This window comes from Siniperca chuatsi, linkage group LG17 (assembly GCF_020085105.1).
Source record: "Siniperca chuatsi isolate FFG_IHB_CAS linkage group LG17, ASM2008510v1, whole genome shotgun sequence".
In the NCBI taxonomy this organism is placed as follows: Eukaryota; Metazoa; Chordata; class Actinopteri; order Centrarchiformes; family Sinipercidae; genus Siniperca; species Siniperca chuatsi.
The window spans coordinates 17,645,091-17,666,133 of record NC_058058.1 but is presented as its reverse complement, the minus strand read 5'-3'; the positions used below and the strand labels follow the sequence as shown (position 1 = coordinate 17,666,133).

Genomic DNA, 21,043 nt, shown 5'->3' with positions numbered 1-21,043 from the left:
AGGGAGATGATCTATGAGCTTCAACACCGGAGCAATTAGCCAAAATAAATTCAAAATGGAGAGAGAGATGTAGTAGAGAAATGGGAGGTGATGAAGAGGAGACAGTGGAGAGAGAATCCAGAGTTAAAAAATAATAGGAACAAAAGAATGAGACAAAGGGGGAGGTGGTGGAGAAGTAGAAAACAGTGAGATGAAATCTGAAAATGATTCAGAGATGATTCAGGCTTTTCCTACAGCAGAGATTCAGGGTGCAAAGGAAAGATAGTAAAAGTAGACAGATGATGCTCTTGTAGAGTTGGTGGGGAAGAAGGTGAACTTGTGCAAAGAGTGAAAAGAGGAAATAAATGGATCGGGGAAAATGGGGATAGTCTTGTGGAATTCCAAGGGTAGAGCGGAGATGAAGAGTAATTAGGCAGAGATATCCAAAACGGTAGGAGGGACATAAAGAACAGCTGGGAGCAAAGGTTGATAGGGGAGGCAGAGAAGGGAAGGAGGGATAGAGCCAAGGACAGTGGGAGTGATAGGGAGCAAAGGTAGGAATATTAGAGGGTGGAGGGAGGCGAGAAAGGGGGCGTACTGCTGGTGCATTAGCAAAGGAGGAAGGGAAGGAGCCAGGGAAAGTGGGACAGTAGGAGCAAGGAGGAGAAGTTAGAGAAAAGGAAGGATAGTTAAGAGGGTTAAGAAAATGGTAATCCTGTTCTGTGTCAACCGTTTTTGCTGAGATTATGAAAAGACAAAGAAACAATTTATTAAACAATTCATAATGCTCCTGAAAACTTGGTTTTAAGCATTTCTCTACAGCATTCAATGACTAAATAAACACCAGTTGAAGTTTAAGTTTTAAAAAAAGCTTCATCAGGATTGTGTAGGTGTGGTTTGATCAGATTTGATTGACAGCAGTCCGGCAGCAACAACACCACGGCTGTCATTACATTTTGATTTAAATGTTGCTAAATCCTGATTGGTGCATGGAAGTAAGTGACATCCCCTTTTCTCAACTAAGCCCCTCCCATTTCACAGTGCATGTAAAAGCTTTCATGAACTAGGTATCAGGTTAAATCACTATTACACAATTATCTGCAATATGGAAATGTATTGATACAGTATGTCACTCCAGTGTTTGCTTGGTATGCAGTCAGCATATACACATACATGCAGTATTCTCAAACAATATGCAACATATCTGTCAATTCTATCCAACCAAAGTAATCCACAGTTAAACACAGCATAGTATGTATTTCACTGTAAACATTAGTTTTATGTCAGCACCATCCGATCGTGCTCTGGGAGCTGTCACCAGACAGGCTGCAGGCGTTTGCTCCGGCTCCCTGAGAGGCCAGCAGCCCTGTCGGTCTCACTCTTGCTTACCCCGAGCCTGAGGGGCTTCACGTCTGACAGCCGGTCCCAATGCTGAGACCCGCTCTGACCATCTGTCTGAACCACGCAGTCAGAGTATTACAGCTGACATTACATTCTTGTTGTGTTTTTCTCTTTCATGAATGGGTATCACTGTCACTGCGTTTTATTCATCTATGTTGACTATGATTCCAAAAACACTGTTAAAGCCTAATTCCAGTTTATTACAACTTTTGTAATTTTTATTTTCATAGATTGGTCATCATCATTCCTTTTGCTAATTGTAAGATTGTACTAACCAAGTTAACTGCTGAGATGTTGGAACCCAGCGACATCGCTAAAAAGGAGTCAGATGGGACAAGAAACATTAGTAGTAGTAGTAGTAGTATTAGAGTAGTGAGAGACAGGTTTTAAACAAACCTCCAGGTTAGCCAAATTGTTTGGAAGAAAAAATGGAGGTTAACTGTAAAATAATTACCCAAACTGTCCATTGGAAACATCTATCGCAGTTGCACACAGTTTCCCTGTGCAGTGAAGGATTATTACCAACATTTCAGGTATGTTCACTTTCGATTTTATCTCCAAATAAAGTGGTGTATAATCTGGCTACAATGGTTACAAGGCTTGTTTACAACCTGTATGACTGTCAGAACACCTATTTAAGGATTCCCCAGTGTTTCCCAGATGTCTATAATTACTTTGCTAAGTACACCATATCATAACCAATTGAACTGATGGCCAAAACATTGAAAATAAGAACCAAGTTGCTATAAATTGTTATTATCCTTTAAAGGATAAGTCTGGTGATATTCTATATTTTTGTCAACAAATCTCAGGAAAGACCAAAACAACAATGAATTTATCCTACTAACAAATATTGTTTGTGTAGCCAAAGCCTGTTATTATTTCTTTGTGACATAGACCATCCATTGTTGTGCAAAAACTATTAAAAACACATAAGTTTCCCCTCAGGGATCAATAAAGTTCTGATAAATAAGCTCCACTGTTGAACTGGGGTGACATTTTCCTTTCTTATGATGAACATGGGTACTGTAGCTTTATTTTGAACTGAACCCAAATACAATGTTCTGCTGCTGTTGAAAATACTCACTAGAGCACCAAATAGTCCCCAACAAATACACAATTTAGTCCTGTTTGAGCAACTTTTGCTAAAAACTGCAGTTCCCAGCCATTTTATTCAGTATATATTAGTAATGAAAGTATATATTTATGACCCATTTTTAAAGATTTACGCCTTCAGGAACAAATGGGCTTGGGGCTGAGAGCCACAGACAGGCTGGGGAAGTCAGAAATTATTGAGAGATGGACTAACGCATGTTGGTTTTGGGGTTAGTGGGATTTGTTGACAGTAACAAAAATGTATGAGAGTATGGCCAGCCTCAAACCCCAGTTAGCTAAACTTGCAATGTTGCTATGTTCCCAGATCTGAGCAAATACTTTGCTGAGTATAAGTAACAGAAATAATGAAAATAATACTCAAGATTTTATAAACCAGAATTATCCTCGCTGTTACATAATCTTAGGGTAACGTCTCCCCGCATTCCTGAAAGTGACATGAATCACAATTTTTAGCGAGTGCCGGAGTGCGTGCAGAAGCAATTCTTGATCGCTGAATGGGATTATAACAAGGAACATGTAGCTCATTCCTCTAAAGGGACGCATACAAGGGTTTTGTATTCCCAGTTCAAATCTAAGGTGGTTTCCTTCAACAAAGCCTGAGTGCAACATAAAACAATTAAACATCAGGGTTGGTGGAAAAATGAATTATTGATGCATAAAATTGATTTTTGTAATGAAATGTAAATGAAACAAGTCGCTTTGAAGGATGTCTCAAGCAATGATTATAAACATGCTCATGTTGCTTTGTGTGTTTGTGTATATGAGTGTGTGGCTTAATGTGCGCGAGACTCATTTATTTACTGTGATTATATTGGGAATAATTTGGTAATGCTACATGTACCTTTTAAATACGTGTGTGTGTGTGTGTGTGTGTGTGTGTGTGGTTTGAGACTTAGGGGCTAGTTTGAGCAGGTTTGACTGCTTATCAAATTACAGCAGTGCATACACAAATACACACACCTACATCCACGCACACATGATAGAATCTGCCACACCGCAGTAGTCCACTGTCTTGTATAATGGGCATTGTACTGTAAACATTAGCTGTCCATCAGCACAGCTCAGCATCATTCTGCGCTACATCAGCACTGTGGGTGTTTGTTTGTGTGGATGGGTGTGTGTGTGTTTTTCTGCCATAATAGATGGATTCAGGTATAAACAGCTGTTCCTCTTCAACCAGGTATTTAGAGCTAGACACAAATAGGCTTATTAACTGTGATGGACTTCAGCACTAATATGATTCTGTTTTATCTGTCATCGCTCCAGCACATTCCCCACTGATTCTCCGCTCCTGCTTTTTCTCTCACTCTTTTCTTTACCAACATTTCTCCTTAACACACAACCTCTCTTTACTGCACTCTCACTAAAAGTATTATGAATTCAGGGTCAGTTTCTTGACACAAAGGAATGAGTTTTAACAGTTTGTTTCCATTGCTCTTCAGCTTGCAGATAAATCAGTCATTTATTGGGTAAATGACCTTCATGTTGCAGACCACACAGGCCTTCATCTACACGAGCTGAGGATCCCATCAGCCTTTGTATCCGTGTGTTAGAAGTCACATTTTAGTGAAAGCGATTCAGTATAACAGCCAGAGGGGCACTCCTTGACCAGTTGAATTTGCTTCCATTTTTATTATCTGAAGTTTCAAAAGTGGTGGTGGGAGCTGAGAGGTTAAAGCAGTGATCTCACAGCCAGAGTGTTGGCAGTACAATGTCCTAGAGCTGGCTAAATTTCAGTTGGAAACTGTAGTCATGTCCAGCTTCCATGTTGCTGAAAAAAATCACCAAAGCTGCTCTCATCAATATCTATAATAACAATATATAATAACGATATATGATAACAATGGATCACATGACTACATGTAATGTAAAAGGTGTTTCTCATTCTGACCAACCCACAGAGAAGTATCACCCATCTCTGCACTTCCCCTTAGCTTTACCAGTGTTTTAGCATCTTTCAGCTCACTGTTTTCGGTTTTACAGCCTGCAAATTTATGGTTCACTCTCACCACTCTCATCAACGTTTTCAGTAATTGCAGGCAGCTGTTTTCAGCAGAAAGTTCTGATAAACCCACTGTACACTACCTATCAAAGACAGGGAAAGTTAGAAACTAGCTAGTGAACATAGTGGAGCATTTAGCTGCTAAAGAGCCAGATATGTTTCTCAGGAGTTAGTGGAGACCACAGAGCTAAAAGAGAGTGAATATTGAACTTACTATTAGCTGAAATTTTAGCTGTATCAACTTAGGCGATACAGTATATGTCAGTGTTGTGTTTACAGCTTGTTGTGCTGCTCCCAAGTGGCCAAAAAAACATTTATAGGAGGTTTCATGCTTAGTCAAATGAAGTTTAAAAACACAAGCTCTCTTGGTAATGTTAATTACTATTACCAGTGTTAATTAATGATATTTATACTTTATTTGCAGTACTATGGATCTCTGGTTGTCAAGGGATTGGTATACCTCCAGCAATTCTTGAAGGAGCAAAATAATAAATAATTTAAAACTATAGTTTGGTCTGTGGGGAGTTTTAATATTTTTCCTTCTTGCCTAAAGTCAGAAAAACACATTGGATGTTATTTTTTTATGTAACTACATTCAGTGTGAAGATATGTTAAACAGCCTTTGGGGAAGTTTATGTATGTTCTTTCTTTTAAGAGGGAATTGAGCTAAGCTAGGTTAAACTCACTCATTATTCCTTTAAACTCTATACAGGGACATCAAAAAGACATCCCTGAATTTGTCTAAGTCTGGGTAAGCAGGAAAAATAAAATTATTCTACCATAACTCCAACACCCCACAACCTCAAAAAGAATAATGTCAGTACCTCAGCTCCTTGTCCTCCTCTCACCTTGCCTCTTCCTCCCTTTTCTCCTGCAGACAGCAACTTCATCCTGGCCAATGCACAGGTGTCGAAGGGCTTTCCCATCGTCTACTGCTCTGATGGCTTCTGTGAGCTTACAGGCTTCTCCCGGGCCGAGGTCATGCAGAAGAGCTGTGCCTGTAAGTTCCTGTATGGGCCAGAGACCAGCGAAAGCATCATCCACAGCATTGACAACGCCCTGGAGGAGCGCAAGGAGTTTAAGGATGAAATCATGTTCTACAAAAAGACAGGTAAGCAGTGGAAAACCAATTTTGTTTTTAGTTCTGTCTGAGTTGTTTGTTCAATTGTTGTCATCTTTGTTCCCTTCATTTATCATTTGCTTTTGCTGCTCTTTTGTGCTCATGCCTATTCACAATAAATCACAGACTCTGTACCTCCCTCTACCATTTACCAATTAAGTGTTGGAATCAAGGCAAACAGACAAGCACAGAAAGCCATCAGAGAGTGCACAGACAGAGCGATTACCATGTGGGACTTTGACCGTTCATTTCCATAAATGAGATGGCAGTTCTCTGTGGCTATTTCTGAAGAAGCCACATTTAAATTGGCATAGATGGACCCATGGATAGATGAAGTAATGGCTGGATTAATGGATGTATAACTTTTTTTATTGACCCATTTTCATTAAAAGGTGATTAAACAAAGCAATCAGTCACAAAAGTCCCCCAGTTATTATTTAACGCTGAGACACATTAAACTTTCATAGCTGTCATAACCCTGTCTCCTTCAATTACACTGAGCTCAATAGCTAGCCCTGGTGCGATATGGTTTGGTGTGTGCCTCGCTGATTAGCCAGCTGGCCAGTGAACAAAATGGAGTCGAAAATAATGAGCACATCTAGACATCAGTGGATACATGCTTGCTGTGATGTGGGATGGTGCCATGTGCCCTTGCATGGTTATTGCAGAGTTTTCTTTACTTTTTATGCTTCATGTTCTGTCTTGCAGTAGATTGCAGTGTTACAATTCAAGAGAAATCACTTATTTTTTATATCAGCACTGCAAGCTTTCTCATTTCTGCAGAGACCACACATCTGTAAGGATTGAGAAGTTCATTCCTGACCTTGGAAACATGTTAATGAAATAGTCTCACTACTAGGCCCATTTAGTAGCTGTTCTGGAGCTTTAGATAATTCTGTTCATTCTTGACCCTTTTGACCTTTCAATCTCAGTTTTTGAGCCAACATGAAGAAATATTTAAAATGCTAAACACTTTCAATTCCATGACAACTGGGCACACCTATCACCTGATAATCAGACTGAATTGCCATTTCGTTTCACTGTATTCATTCAGCGTGACATTGTGTTCATGTTTGCTAATTCTTTGTTGGGAGGGGGTTATTTTGATTTGTTTCGCCCTAACCACTCACTGACTAGTGATATCTATGGTATCTATCCGACCAACATAATTTTCTGATTCAGACACACAGAAGTGGTAGCGGTTGCTACGAGCTGTTTACTCAATTTTTTTTAACACTGATCAAAGAAATATGTCAATTTCAGAGTTGTTTTTGAAAGTCGACTTAATGTAGCTAGGTAGCTAACTAGCTCATAGAGCCAACTCTTAATTCTACCTATTAAGATCTTATGGGTCAATTGTTTCTCTAACCAGGGGGAAAGCCATTAATAGGCAACACTAGACATATTTGAATTGCACAACAACAAATGGGAGAAAACAGCTACTAAATGGACCTAGTGATTTTTAAGCAGATTTAGTCATTGACACAGTGCAGTTTGCATAGACACAGCTTTGCTAATACCATCACAGATGTGACTGTCTACCCCACTCTGTCTCTTTCTTTGTTGTATTTCCTGTCACACCCCTCAATCTCCTTTTCTCTTCTGTTCTCTTTCACTTTCTTTTTGTTACCTTTCATTTTACCATCAATTTTCTTTTTCTCCCACCTCCTTACCATTTCCACATAGTACTGTTTGTGCTAGTTTGTCTGTCTGTCTCTCATACTTATCTTGCTTCTTTTCCTTTCCCTGCCTCAGACTTTTTATATTGTTTCATCCCTCTCTTTCCGTCTGTCACAGCAGAGTCCTGAAAGTAAATTTAGCTGATTGACTCAGTTTGTCCTCTGTCTGTCAGCCTGAGAAAAGAGAAAGCTGCGTGTTCGCAATCAGGGACGCTCTTTCTCTCACTGTGTGCTTGATAGTGCTGCTTTGTCTCGCATGCATACAGATATTCACACACACATACACACACACACACACACACATACACACGCAGAGACAAAAATACTGTGATTGAGTCATCACCAGGCAAGGAAGATTTAGTGAGTGGGAGTGATGGGAGGGAACTCCGTGGGAAATCCCTCTTAATCAGCAATTCATTTCTAGTCACTAAACAGAGAAGAATGAAAGGTACACCATGACCTCTGCTTTGAAGACCTTCATCTTGACAAAATCTATGCAACACAAATTTGAGGAGAAAGGAATAAGGAATTCATTAAATAATCAAACTATCAAAGAGGAAAACATGAAACATGAAAAATAACCCTACATCTAATAAAACTACCAGCCAAACAATACATTAGTGACACCGTCATGCATATGCCACAGCATGATATGGATTAGACTGAATTTGATGTGATTAATTAATTACCATTAACAAGACTAAAACCCCTGAGATGCTGTAATGCTCTTCTTATGTGAGGATCCTTTAAGAAATTCAAAATTTGTGCCAGAGGAAAGGCCATGTTGTACCCAAATTGAAAAGATGTCTCCTCTGTGGAGTGGCCCATTTGGAACATCTCAGATTTGTTAGGCTCAGGCCAATGTTGTCATTTGGCTCAGCTTAATTTTATTTTAGTGTGTCCCAATTCACAGTGCCTTTAGCAAAACAGTGTAGTGTGATAGTGTGATATGCAATATGCACCAGCATTAGCAAGTTAGCATTCATGTTAGTATTACATAACAAGTACAGCTGAGGTTGATGAGAATTCAGAGATGTTCTGTCAAAAAGTGAAGTGCTGGACATTTTGAGCAGCTGGTGGCACACAAGATGAAAAGCAAGGGGAATTACCAAAGTCATCATCCTCTCATGAATGTCTGTACCAAATGTCATGGCAACCCACTCAACAGCTAAGATTTAGTCTAAGTTACGTTTGACATAATTGGATAACTTAAACCTGAAATAATTGGTTTTTTGGCCACTTGGGTGCACTGCAACAAGCTGTAAACACACTACAGACATATTAGCACCTTTATAAAGTTAATAAGAGAACTTGTTAGAAAAAAGCTGCCTATTCACTGTACACATCCAGCAGACATGATGCAACTTTAGCATTAATTTGGAGTCATGTTTCTGGCCACATGGTGAATATAAGTCCAATATTCACTTTCCTTTTTGTTTTGTTTTTTTGGTCACCACCAACTCCTGAGAAGAATATCTGGCTATTTAGCTGCTAAATGCTCCACTATGTTCACCAGCTAGTGGAAACGAGGTTGATGAGAGCAGTGGCACTGAATCAAAACAATGAGCTTAAAGACGCGAAAATGCTCCGTAGACCTGCAGAGTTTAGTGATAAAACTCAGTGGGTTATAGCAGCTTTAAGTATTAAAAACATAAAGTGAGGGCACACCTATGCACATAATGATGCAATATACTTAATATACATTTTCTAAACCATAAAATAATCAATGTCCTATAACGACTCTTTGATAAATCAAGCTTATAAAAGTGATACAATAATCAGCACAACCACACTAACACCGGTGCAGAAACACACATGCTGACCTGCAGTTCCTCTGAAAAGCAATCTATTTAGCAGGAGATGGGACCTCAGAGATGGGTTCATCTTTTGCTGTGCCTGGGGAACAGGGACTTGGTCTATTTAAAGGCTCTTCTTCTCCCGAGGGACTTCCAACTGTAGATAGGCTTACTAATAAGTCTGGGAATCTGTGAAACTGTTTCACACACACACACACACACACACACACACACACTGGTTATACACATTCATTGTAAATCCATTTAGAGTATAATCAGAGATCATGTATAAAAGTGTTAATAAGAGCGTTTTCCCCTTTCAGCTGTTCTGTTCTGGTGCCTGCTGGACATTGTGCCAATTAAGAACGAGAAGGGAGACGTGGTGCTCTTTCTGGCTTCATTCAAGGACATTACCGACACTAAAGCCAAAACCATCCAAGAGGACAAGAAGGAAGGTCAGTATGTGTATGTATGTAGGAGGTGTGTATTGTCAGCCTCCATTTGCAACACAAAATCTGTATGATTGCCATGTGCTGAAAGTGAGTGTTAGTTTGATTTCGCCAACCAAAGGGTAGTAAGATCACAGTACCATCACTTCATTCTTGCTTGAAGTTTTTTGACACAGTTATAGGAACCTGCCATCTGTGTTCAGTAGAATAGGTTTGTGGTTTGTTTCAAACCCACACTGTCTCCTTAAAACTACATTTATATACTGCTAATTTATTTTGCCAAATATGTTTTAAGGGAAACGTAATTGCTGCCTGGATTATGATGAGTAGCAACCTTTTTATAGAGTAAGTGCTACATTTTCATAACGCACACAAGTTTTATGTAGATGGTTGGGATGGATGGCAGGCTGCAAAGTGCAGAACTCTGACAAATAGACCAGGGGTTGGGTTATTCAACAAAAACACAGGATAATTGTTAATAAAGAAAACATATCCTGTCTCGTGATTCAAGAAACTGTTGACTTTTTCTTTATGTAACTAAGACCACAATCTTTCCCTAACCTTGACCAGAAAGAGCAGATATTGTAGGAAAACATAATGAACATTTACATATGTTCTGTATGAACATTTTGTGACGTGGCAGAAATGTTCATTAAAATAATTTCCTCATTAATTCAGGTGGCATTGAATGTCTTTCCAAATGTATTTGTCGTTGGAAAGTAGTAGTATATAAAATAATTTTTGCGAGAAAGGTTTGTTGAAAATCTACAGTATGATGAGCCAAAAAAGATAATTAAATTATAAATACACACCTTTGTGATATCCACGTTAATATTTGTAATTATAGTCCTGTATTTTGGAATCTATTTAGGAAACCATGTGAAATATTTTTTCTAAGGCTAAAGGGGCAGCATTGGCTGTGATATACTTTCAGATAGAAAATTTGTAAAAGAGCTGAGGGCTTCGAAGTCTTTATAAGAACCTGAGGTGAGGTGTCACGTTTCCAATTTCAGTTTTTTAATTATAGTCATCATTGTAAATACAAAGAGCAACTAAAGGAAACAAAGCTGCAAATTCTGCCTTCAAAATCAATTTCCTCAAAGGATTACCTTAAGGGCAACAGCTAAACTAAAGCCATAAGCAGCCTACAAAGCAAGATAGAAGGTCAGTGTGTGTGTCTGTGAAGTCAGCAAGCAAACTGACTTTTCTCATCTCAGGCCTGCCTCCCCTGGATTTGCCTACTTACTCTCATTACTGTAAATAAGAGAGAACACAAAGCAGAAAACAAAGTTATTTTTTCCCACATAATGAAATGCTTTTCATAGAAAAAGAAAGAGGCTGATGCAGCATGCCTTTAGATCTCACTATAATGGGTTTCGCTCTGACAAGTTCATTTAAATGAGAATATGTATAAATCTCACAAAATATTTGCATGTTGATGTCATGCTCAGTGCAGATGTAGAAAGGGATGTGCTTGGTTTTGTATGTTTAAGCCAGTGCAAAAGAGTTAGTACATTTTAAGTAATTAAGTACAAATAATTTTAACAATGATTATGGACAAAAAAAGCTGCTTAATGATAAATATAAACAACCTGGAGATATGCAGACGCTATGACATCAATGGGGCATTTCCATCCATGCTGGGGAAGCCTTTCAAGGACGAACGGACATCCCGGATGTGACCCAGTTAGCTCTCTGTCTGAACATTGTGGACAGTGGGTGCAAAAGAGGGAAACCCAATCTCTGGCGTCAACAGTCTCCTCTCCTCATCTTCTCTATTTTCTCCTTTTTCTGTCATGGGCAAAATCTCACTCCCAGCATTGTTTTATGCTTTCTGGCGTCCTTTCCTTTCCTCACTTCTCTCTCTCTCTCTCTCTCTCTCTCCATCACCTCCATTTCTCATCTATTCCAGCTGCTTTAACAGTATATCCATTCCCACCTCCCCTGTCTGCCCTACGTGCCTTTGCCTTCCTCCCTTATACACAACACCCACCCCTCCCCACCTATACTCCCCTTCTACCCTCACAAGAATGGCTATAAAAGTGGAGGGAAATTCATTAGAGCTAAAAATAAGCATGTCTCTGTGCGCCTGCCGTGTCGCGTCCCCCAAGGCTGCACCGCGTTATGGATGGCCCTGTCTGTTCTGCTCGTCTGGGGTCCCTACACACACTCACATCACACCCATAGAACGCACACACTTTCCAAAGGACACTCAAAAGCAGTTATCACTTCTATTCTCCAGGTTTGTTATTGCCGTTATCCCCCCTCAAGCCAATCTGGCCTTAGTCCTTTCCTGTGGGTTCACAGCAGTGAAAATGGGGCTTATAACCCAGCGAAATAAAGTGCCTTCTCCTATTACCCAACTCCTTGGTCTGAACACGTCAGTCCTGCACTATCTACTTTATCTACTACTACAATGCACTTAGAAGAAACACACACACAAGCACACCAGCAAGCGCACACACAAACCCACTCCAGTGGCAATCGACAATAGAAAATCTACCATACTATACTTAACTGCCTCTCTGCCCCAGCAGCAACTCATCAAAGCTGAAAATTGCGCTGTTTTGCTGGAGATAGTGTTTACACAATAAGACATCATCAACCAATATTTATGGCTGAATAATGTGAATCAGAACAGGTAACACATGTTCTTTGACATTTACAAAAGCAAAATGACAGTAAATACCCAGTTTTTTTCCCCACTTCACTCAGAAATTGTGCAATTTGCTCAGAAATGACACATCCTTCTGTTGCATATTCATGTTTTCCTATTCAGGACAGAATATTATGTATTTCATCAAGCATAATGACTGATTCAGTCATCAGGAGTTAACCTTGGGGGGTAAAGTATTGTAGGGGGGATGTGTACTAACTTGTGTGTGTGTGTGTGTGTGTGTGTGTGTTTACAGAGCGACGCCGCGGCAGGGTGAAAACAGGCTCTCCATTCAGCTCAGCTCGTCTGCGGAGCAGTACAGTGCTCTACCACATTTCTGGTCACCTCCACAGCAGAGAGAAGAGCAAGATTAAACTCAACAAGGTGACATTTCAAACAATGGGGCAGGATGTAACATGATGAAGGATGAAGGGGACGGACTGTTATATGGGAAGTGAGAAGATCACTGCTGTTATTAACACACCGAACACAATCAAGGGGCAGGGAGCACCATTAAACGTGTTGCATTGACTGATGCTCTTTATTGCAGATTACTTTAAATGAGCAAGAACACCAGTTATTTGTAGCATCAATTTGATCCCAGTTGATTTAATTACAGGAATACTACTTTGTCAAAGATGTTTTGTGACCAGAAGAAAAACGGATATTACATTAGGATACAGTACAAATGTCTAAAAAAAATTAATGAATTAAAGACATAATGGGTCTAGCTAGCTATAATGTCTCTGGCTCTCACTAACCTTAAGTGTAATGCATTCATTGATTTTTGGGGCTGCACAACAAGCTTTATTGCCATATTATTATCTTTTAAGTTGATATGGCAAACTTTGTAGCAAAGGGTTGCCAACACCTCCAGCAGACACAGAGCAACATTAGCATTCATTTATTCATGTTTTGGTGTTTACCAACTCCTGGGGGAAATATGTGGCAGTTTAGCTGCTAAATGCTCCACTACAGCATGTTACTGTAGCTAGTCGCTAACTTTGTAGCATACCCAACGTTTTTTAAACTGCTTGCTGTGGCTAGAAACAAGGTTGATGAGAGTGGTAGTGTACCAAAACAGTAAAGTTGTGGGCCGTACGAGGTTATTTTTGTCCTAACTGTGGCAAAAATAGCATTAGCTTAAGTTTCTTGTAGTTAACAAGCTAGGTTGACAATTGAAGGTATTCCTGCATGATAACAGTTGTTGAGATTCTATTTGACAATCAACCTGGAAATGCTTTATATAAAGAAAGCTGGTTTATGTTTTTTAATTACATTTTTTTGTGTGCTAGCCTCATCTTGGTTTAGCATTGGGTGCATTTCTTCACTGCAGACTCCATGATGGGTTGGACAAAGTAAGTGGATGTCACAGGTTGTTGCTACTGTATCACTTGTGTTTTCTTATCCTGTCCTGTCCAGAATGTGTTTGGGGATCCACCTGCTCTGCCAGAGTACAAGGTAGCAGATGCCAAGAAGTCCAAATTCATCTTACTTCACTTCAGCACATTCAAAGCTGGTTGGGATTGGCTGATTCTACTTGCCACATTCTATGTTGCTGTGACGGTTCCCTACAATGTGTGCTTCATCGGTGATGATGATGACCTGACCCGCAGCACAACTGTCAGTGATATCGCAGTGGAGATACTGTTCATCATAGGTTAGTTGCAGAATTGAAGAACTGAGGACTACACAGTTTATAATCTATTTGATCTAATTTAAGTACAAATATGATTACTTTTTTAAGACTTTATAATAACCAGCATTTGCCATAACCAAACCCCCAACTCTCTTTGTTCTTCTTTCTGTTTTCCTGCCAGACATTGTTTTTAATTTTCGCACAACTTATGTCAGCAAGTCAGGCCAGGTGATCTTTGAGGCTCGACAGATCTGCATCCATTACCTAACCACATGGTTCATCATCGACCTGGTGGCCGCATTGCCCTTTGACCTGCTCTATGCCTTCAAAGTCAGTGTGGTGAGTAGCCATTGGTTTGTTGCTTAACCCCCAGGGTTTAATATAGAACATTATCAGTGAGCCACTGTACATTCACATTGTTTTCAAGTGTTTTGTTGTTTGTTGTTTGTCGCTCGTGCTATTGACTTCCAAGAAATCTTTGATTTAATGATCAAATAAATATTAGATCCAAACAATATTTTATATTCACATACAATTCTCTGAAAAGATGAAATAAATACAATAAAAAGAAACATGAAAGAAAGAATAAATAAGGAAATATAAGTATAAGTTAATAGAACATGACTTTGAATACTAAAAACCTCATGATTGATGGATTGCCCAGCATCAGAGACCCACTCTCTAATCCTGTCAACATATTGGCACATTGTAAAGTGCAACACCTCCAGCACATTTGACATTTCATAAGAATAGATTGTATGGAGTGTTTCCAGCACTGCTCCAGTGCCTCTTTGATTCTGTGGATTGATTCCACCAACTGTACAAGCACTGAGAAAACAATCAAACCTGCATCATTAAAACCTTTTTCTGTTCTGCTTGAGTCAAATACATGGCCCCCTTAAGAATAGTTGAATGGAGGAAGAAACAGAGATGTGGAGCAATTAGGTAGACATTCTTGTCTTGTCCCCGGCTGAATGATATCACACAATGGAAGCACTACCCTATAGGGAGGTTTTGATTGGTATGGACATTTTTGCTTTTTGGCCTGTAATTTAGAGAAAGAAATGCTTTGATTGTACCTTATGCTACTGTTTGCGCTCACTCAACCACTGTAACGTGAATCAAAGGGTCCAATATATGAGTGCATGTGTGAACAAACGCACAAAAACAATTTGGCTCTAAAGAATCATTATATAGGTAGAACAACAGGAAGTTATCTGGGGCTCTTTTTAACAGGACTGAGAAAGATTACAGAAAGGGAAGATTAAAAAAAGGACAGGTGAAAACAAAAAAAGAGGAGTAACTATTGTAACTTTAAGCGAGTTGAGTGAGAAAGAAACAGAGGCAAAAAAACTTGTAAGAACGAGCAGGAGAAGTGGCCAAAAAAGTGCTGTGAAAGAACGTGTGAACAAAATAAGAATAGTTTTTTTTTAATACTATGAAGGGGAGGGGTGGTGGAGGGCTGGGCGCAGTGACAGGCTGCTCCAGGCGAAGGTGCCTGTTTGGTTCCAGACTCTATTAATGGAAATACCACGCGCTCCCAGTGGGTCGGGATTTGGGTGTAGGGCTACTGGGCCACAAGTTCCCCTGCCGCCTCCAGGCAGAGCGGGAATGGCCGGTAATTGCTGAGTGTTTCGCGTGATGTCCCCTCCAAGGACGGAGCATTCAGACTGATGTTCCCTTTGAGGATAGACGCCATCTTTTACCAAAATGAGCCAAGGGGCCTCAGCAGTGTCCCTCCCTGGAGTTCTCCTGTCTTTTGTTTTTGTCATATATCTCTGTCGTTTCTGCTTTTTTTATATGTTTTACAGTCTGTCAAGTGATTCCATTTCACCCTGACCTTTCTTTTCGTTTCTTTTATTATCAGTGCAATACCTATATGTTCTTTATTTCCTTCATCTGATCTATGATCAATCCCTCTATACATGACCCTCACCGGTTTCACAGGTTTCTTCCTTTTTTGTGTGAGCACATTAAGAAGTGTCCCACAAAAAATTAATGACCGGATAATTTAAATGTTTTGTGTTTTTAGTTTTCTTTTGAGGTACAACAAACAAATGTACTGTCTTTCACTGCACTTTTTAATTTACTTGTAAAACTGATTGACCATCCATCTTAAAAAATCATCTACACAAATAGGTCAGCAGATGATGCAAGCACTAGTATTCCCTAGTGATAATGTCTTTACACCAGGGCCAAAGACAGCAATTTGTTATTAATACTTAACTGCTACAGTTATTATTAAAGCTTCTAGCAATGTCTTCTGGGCCTAGAGGCCTATTTGGTATTGTAGAACAGTGTTATGCATGCTTATTGGCCCGATACTGCTGCATCAAAAAAATGAATAAAAATAAAAATGACCACCTGTTGTGACTCCCTTGTAGCGCTGAAGGCGTGGCTGCAGGGGGGAGAAATAATGAGCATTTCTGCAAAGTTATAGTCTCATGTGCACAAATACATCCTTAAAAAGCAGAGGGAAAGCAAACTATCAAGTAGCTAAATGGAAATTTCACACCTGACGAGGAAATGCAGATGTGAGTGGTTGGGGTGAGATGGAAGTGGTAGAGGGAAAAGTTGAAGGAGAAACTGATATACACTACACTACATGACATTGCTTACTGCTCATGCTCCTAGAGGAGAATGGGATGTGGCGCAGCCTGCTCTCTCCATAGGTGGGTTGCAGGGTGGTGATAGATGGTGGAGAGTAGATGGAGCTTCTCCCCAGGGCTCGGTAGGAGACTTCATTACCCCTTGTGCTGCACCAGTTCTTTATTTCTCACAGCAAGAGTGTGGAAAAACCACCATAAAACATACTGGAGACACAGGCAGGAGCAGCTCTGATAAGGACTGTCCACGCATATCCTCTTAGCTTTGTTCAAATGCTCTGATTGTATAATTATCTTTCTCTCTCACACACATACACACACATTTTTCCTCTCCTCTTTCTTTATCATTCCTTTGTTGCTTATCCTACGTCCTCCCTCTTTCTCCCTGTATTTATTGTAGTTATTACGTTATATATCTTCTCTATAGTATTTCTGTCCCACTTTCTCAGTCTCCAGCCATCCCCAGTCACCCTACATACACACCTACACACATGCACACACTACGCAACATACATCCTCATAGAAAGGTTACAAACATCCTCCATTTCCTACATCCTTCTAAATAATGGTTGCTGTGTGTGTGTGTGTGTGTGTGTGTGTGTGTGTGTGTGTGTGTGTGTGTGTCTGTCTCCAATGGGGATACACAATGGCAAGCCCTAAATGATAGATTGTTGGTGGAGATTGTCTGAGGAGCAGGTGCACAATGGATGACATTCACATCACATCTACAGCACATGAATGTGGGAAAGGTGCGAAAGGGAACTTAACATTGTCAGTAGAAACAAACACAAAGCTTGTGGTAAAAGTAGTTTACATTGTTAAAGAGTGAAAGAACAAAGTACAGAGAGGACAGAAAATGAAGAAAGCTGGAGTAGAGAAACACAGTATGGTGATGCTGAGGATTAAAAAACAAAACAAACACACCTGTGAGCAAGCGCCTGATTGCTGTAATTGGTAATTTTATATTCAAGGATCCGGATCAGGGTGCACGGTGGCAGAGCGGCTACAGCTCCTGCCTCCCAATAAGGAGATCGTGGGTTCGTGGGTTCGATTCCCGGACCGGACCAACATCACACAATCTCTCTGGGTGGAGTCTGCATGTCCCCGTGTTACCGTGGGTTCTCTCCGGGTTCTCCGGGTTCTCCGGCTTCCTCCCACCGTCCAAAGACATGCATAACTCTAAATTGCCCGTATTGAATGAATGTGTGAGTGAATGGTTGTCTGTCCTTGTCTGTGTCTGTGTTCGCCCTGCGACGAGTTGGCCACTGTCCAGGGTGTGCCCTGCCTAAGGCCCGAAGTCACTGGGATAGGCTCCAGTCACCCGCGACCCCCTAACGGGGACCAAGCGGTAGAAAATGGATGGATGGATGGATGGATCCGGATCAGGAAATCTTCATATAGATCATATTGTTGATGTGTTTACAAGCATTTGTCAAGTTCTAATTATAGAATCTGAGAGCATTTGAGCAGCCTCTAATGTTGAAGAGGTCATGAAGCATGGTTAAGAGCTTTTTGTCACTTCAGGCAGAGCTATTTATTCAGATATGTATTAGTGTGTGTGTGTGTGTGTGTGTGTGTGTGTGTGTGTGTGTGTGTGTGTGTGTGTGTGTGTGTGTGTGTGTGTGTGTGTTAAGCTGGTTTATCACTCTTCCCATAAGATTTACTGTCTGTAAAAGGGAGACAATTGCAGTCTCTGCTCCTCACTTTCATAATTTCTGTTTCACTCTTTTTATATCTGTGTCTGTCTCTCTGACTTTGCCCTCAGCAGAACACCAGAAAAGTCTCAAGAAATGAAAAGGAGGTTATGTAGTTGTGGTACTTGATCACTGCTTAGCAAGGAATGAAACATGTGTTGCCTTCAGGAGCTGTAGTTGTGGAGAGGGAGGTGGTAACAATGTAGCGTTGATATATAGTAAAGACAATGGTGTGTGTTTTGGTAGCACATGGTTAAGGTTAAACAAACGATAACTGTGACACCTGTCACATATCTTCAGGAAATGCCCTTTATGACAAAAACTGCATGAAATATATCAATTCGCTATCTGCATCCTAAAAATAAATTTACCTTGGGTCCTTGTTCTTTATCCCCAGGTGTCTGTGGTCCACCTGTTAAAAACAGTACGTCTGCTCCGTTTGCTGCGGCTGCTCCAGAAGATGGACCGCTACTCACAGCACAGCACCGTGGTCCTGACGTTGCTGATGTCCATGTTCGCCCTGCTGGCCCACTGGATGGCCTGCATCTGGTACATTATTGGCAAGATGGAGATGGAGGCCAACGCCTACAACTGGGATATCGGTGAGTAAAGGAAAATAATGTCATGTAGTACCCTCAAATCCCAAAACACCTCCGAGGTCAGTTGTTGTTGATGGATTAAAATGAAATGGAGAATTGTAGTGTAAGCCACAACACCATTCCTTCCAGTGCTATTGGACACTATACCAAATGCAGGAGGTTTATCTTCAGGCACCGTTTGGAGCTTAGACTAGTGTTAATGGGGAATGTAATGTGATATGAAGTGTATGTGTGTAATTTCACAGGCCTGTAGTATTCCTCTGGCATAAAGCATCTATGTGATTCCACTAACTTTACTGCTTATTGCCTTGATATAAAATATGATGTTATGTCTTTGTTAGCATGACACTGAATCTGCTGATTCACCATAAAACATGACACATAATAACATTGTGGAGATTCAGATTTAGTAAATAAAATACTTTGGTAATGTCAGATTAGCTTCCCAAGAGACACACTAAATGCTGACATTTACAATTAATGCAACTACAAGGCTTCCCTCCATAGTCCAGTTTGATTAGGGATTTAGTTGCTGTGAATTAAAAATGAAGGTAAACAGATCTAAGGTCTGTTTATAGAAAAATGGACTAGAAGAATCAGAGCTCACACGAGTGTTAAAAGCTGTACAAGATGTGTTCAGAAGATGTGTGAATCCAAAAGACTACCACATACTGCCTGCTGATACCTGCTGCTGTGGTGAGAGTTGAATGGCATGTGAAGTGTGCCTGCAGCAAGACAGTGTCAACTTGGTACATGATGGGATGAGGACCATGTAGCATCAACCATGATGACATTGGCCTGGGACAGAAGGCAATGAAAACCAATAGCAGATTGAGGCTTTAAATCCGTAAAAATAAGAGATTTTGTAGAAGGGAGGGATTTGATCTCAGTCCAGCTGCAGTGCACTTCAAGTGTGGCAGTTTCAGAATGGCTCTTAAATGGATATTCATAGCATGACATACAGACAGTTGTGCTCTTGATGCACATATAATTGTTTTTGCTTTTTGTATGTGTGCGGTAGAGAGGCCAGATGAAGTGTGTTAATTTTACCAAATTTTTTGTAGCTGAGGGAGCCATTATCCAGATTTGTCAAGCTATCACGTTATATGTGTGGGGCTTTGGTGAACATGTCAATACTCTGGTGCATTGCAGTTTCATTGCTCATTATTTCCAAACAGTGGTTCTGAAAAGCTATTGATGTATGAAACCTGCAGGGTTGTTTTTTTCAGCAGGTAATAGCTGATATTCACCTGTACATCTGTTTTTCATTGTGGACCTCATCTCTGTAGTTTTTCAAGCTAGTAAGGCAGATGTTTATGTACAGCCAAGATTAAAATCAAGTACAGATGCATTGTTTGGTGTTAAAGCACTGTAGTAACATCACAATCCTCATTCAGTATCATAAAATAACAGGTCAGTACATGAGGCAGGATTAATGTGTTGTATCCTGTACTGAGCGTTGAAGTCAGGCAGCTATGAGGGGCTTCCATCCAATTACCATTCATCAGTGTCTGCAAGAGACTCTCCTGGGATCAGCTGCATGTCTCCACACTGTGCTGACCAGGGATCAGTACTGGTAACCAAGCATCTGATCTGCTCCTACTGTTAAATCGATTGTTCTGGATGTTGCACAGAGGAAAGCACTGCTTACCACAATTTCCAGAACTAGGAAACAATGCTGTCAGCTTTGTCTACATCTACATGCTTCACTGTAGCAAGCTTTGAGATGACCACTGCAGCTCATTGTATCTATAAAATAAATAAACTAATCACATGTTGAACTTAAAGTGATAGCATCTAGTCCTTTGGGAATGCAGGAAGACTGTGGAAAATTTGTGGAAATAGTCACAGTTTTGTAATAAGGCTCCTTTTGATTCTTTTATTAATTGCTGTAGATACTGCTCAGAACAGATATGGTTTCTTGAAAATTATTCTCCCAAGTTTGCCTCTTAATTACCATGCTCTTGTGACAGATAGAGTGGGCCAATGGTATTAGCTTGGAAAACACAATGAAAGTGCATTAGTTACAAGCTCTAACCATCCATTTGTCTTTCCATCCATCGATATCCCCATTTACACCAACTTAAATAACAGGATGGCTCCATGAGCTGGGGAAGCGTCTGGAGTCGCCGTACTATGCCATAGGAGGTGTGAACGGGACTGGCAGCAGTCTCTCCATCCGCAGTGTCTACGTCGCCTCACTCTACTTCACCCTCAGCAGTCTGACCAGTGTGGGCTTCGGCAACGTGTCAGCCAACACAGACACAGAGAAGATCTTCTCTATTTGCGTCATGCTGATAGGAGGTA

At 40.4% G+C, this 21,043-nt stretch overlaps 1 protein-coding gene across 7 annotated transcripts in view; it reads left to right on the top strand.

Annotated features, from left to right (window-relative positions):
* The window catches only part of kcnh8 (potassium voltage-gated channel, subfamily H (eag-related), member 8), a 51,444-nt gene that overhangs the window by 9,850 nt on the left and 20,551 nt on the right, over positions 1–21,043 (top strand). For 6 of the 7 annotated variants that reach the window (XM_044172171.1, XM_044172172.1, XM_044172175.1 and 3 more), the window contains exons 2-8: positions 5,376–5,609; positions 9,417–9,548; positions 12,455–12,582; positions 13,621–13,858; positions 14,019–14,176; positions 18,535–18,739; positions 20,831–21,040. In XM_044172171.1, the coding sequence (XP_044028106.1) occupies positions 5,376–5,609; positions 9,417–9,548; positions 12,455–12,582; positions 13,621–13,858; positions 14,019–14,176; positions 18,535–18,739; positions 20,831–21,040 (1,305 nt within the window). Of the gene's footprint in view, positions 1–5,210; positions 5,250–5,375; positions 5,610–9,416; positions 9,549–12,454; positions 12,583–13,620; positions 13,859–14,018; positions 14,177–18,534; positions 18,740–20,830; positions 21,041–21,043 lie in introns of all 7 variants that reach the window. The other variant, XM_044172177.1, reaches the window with a different exon arrangement.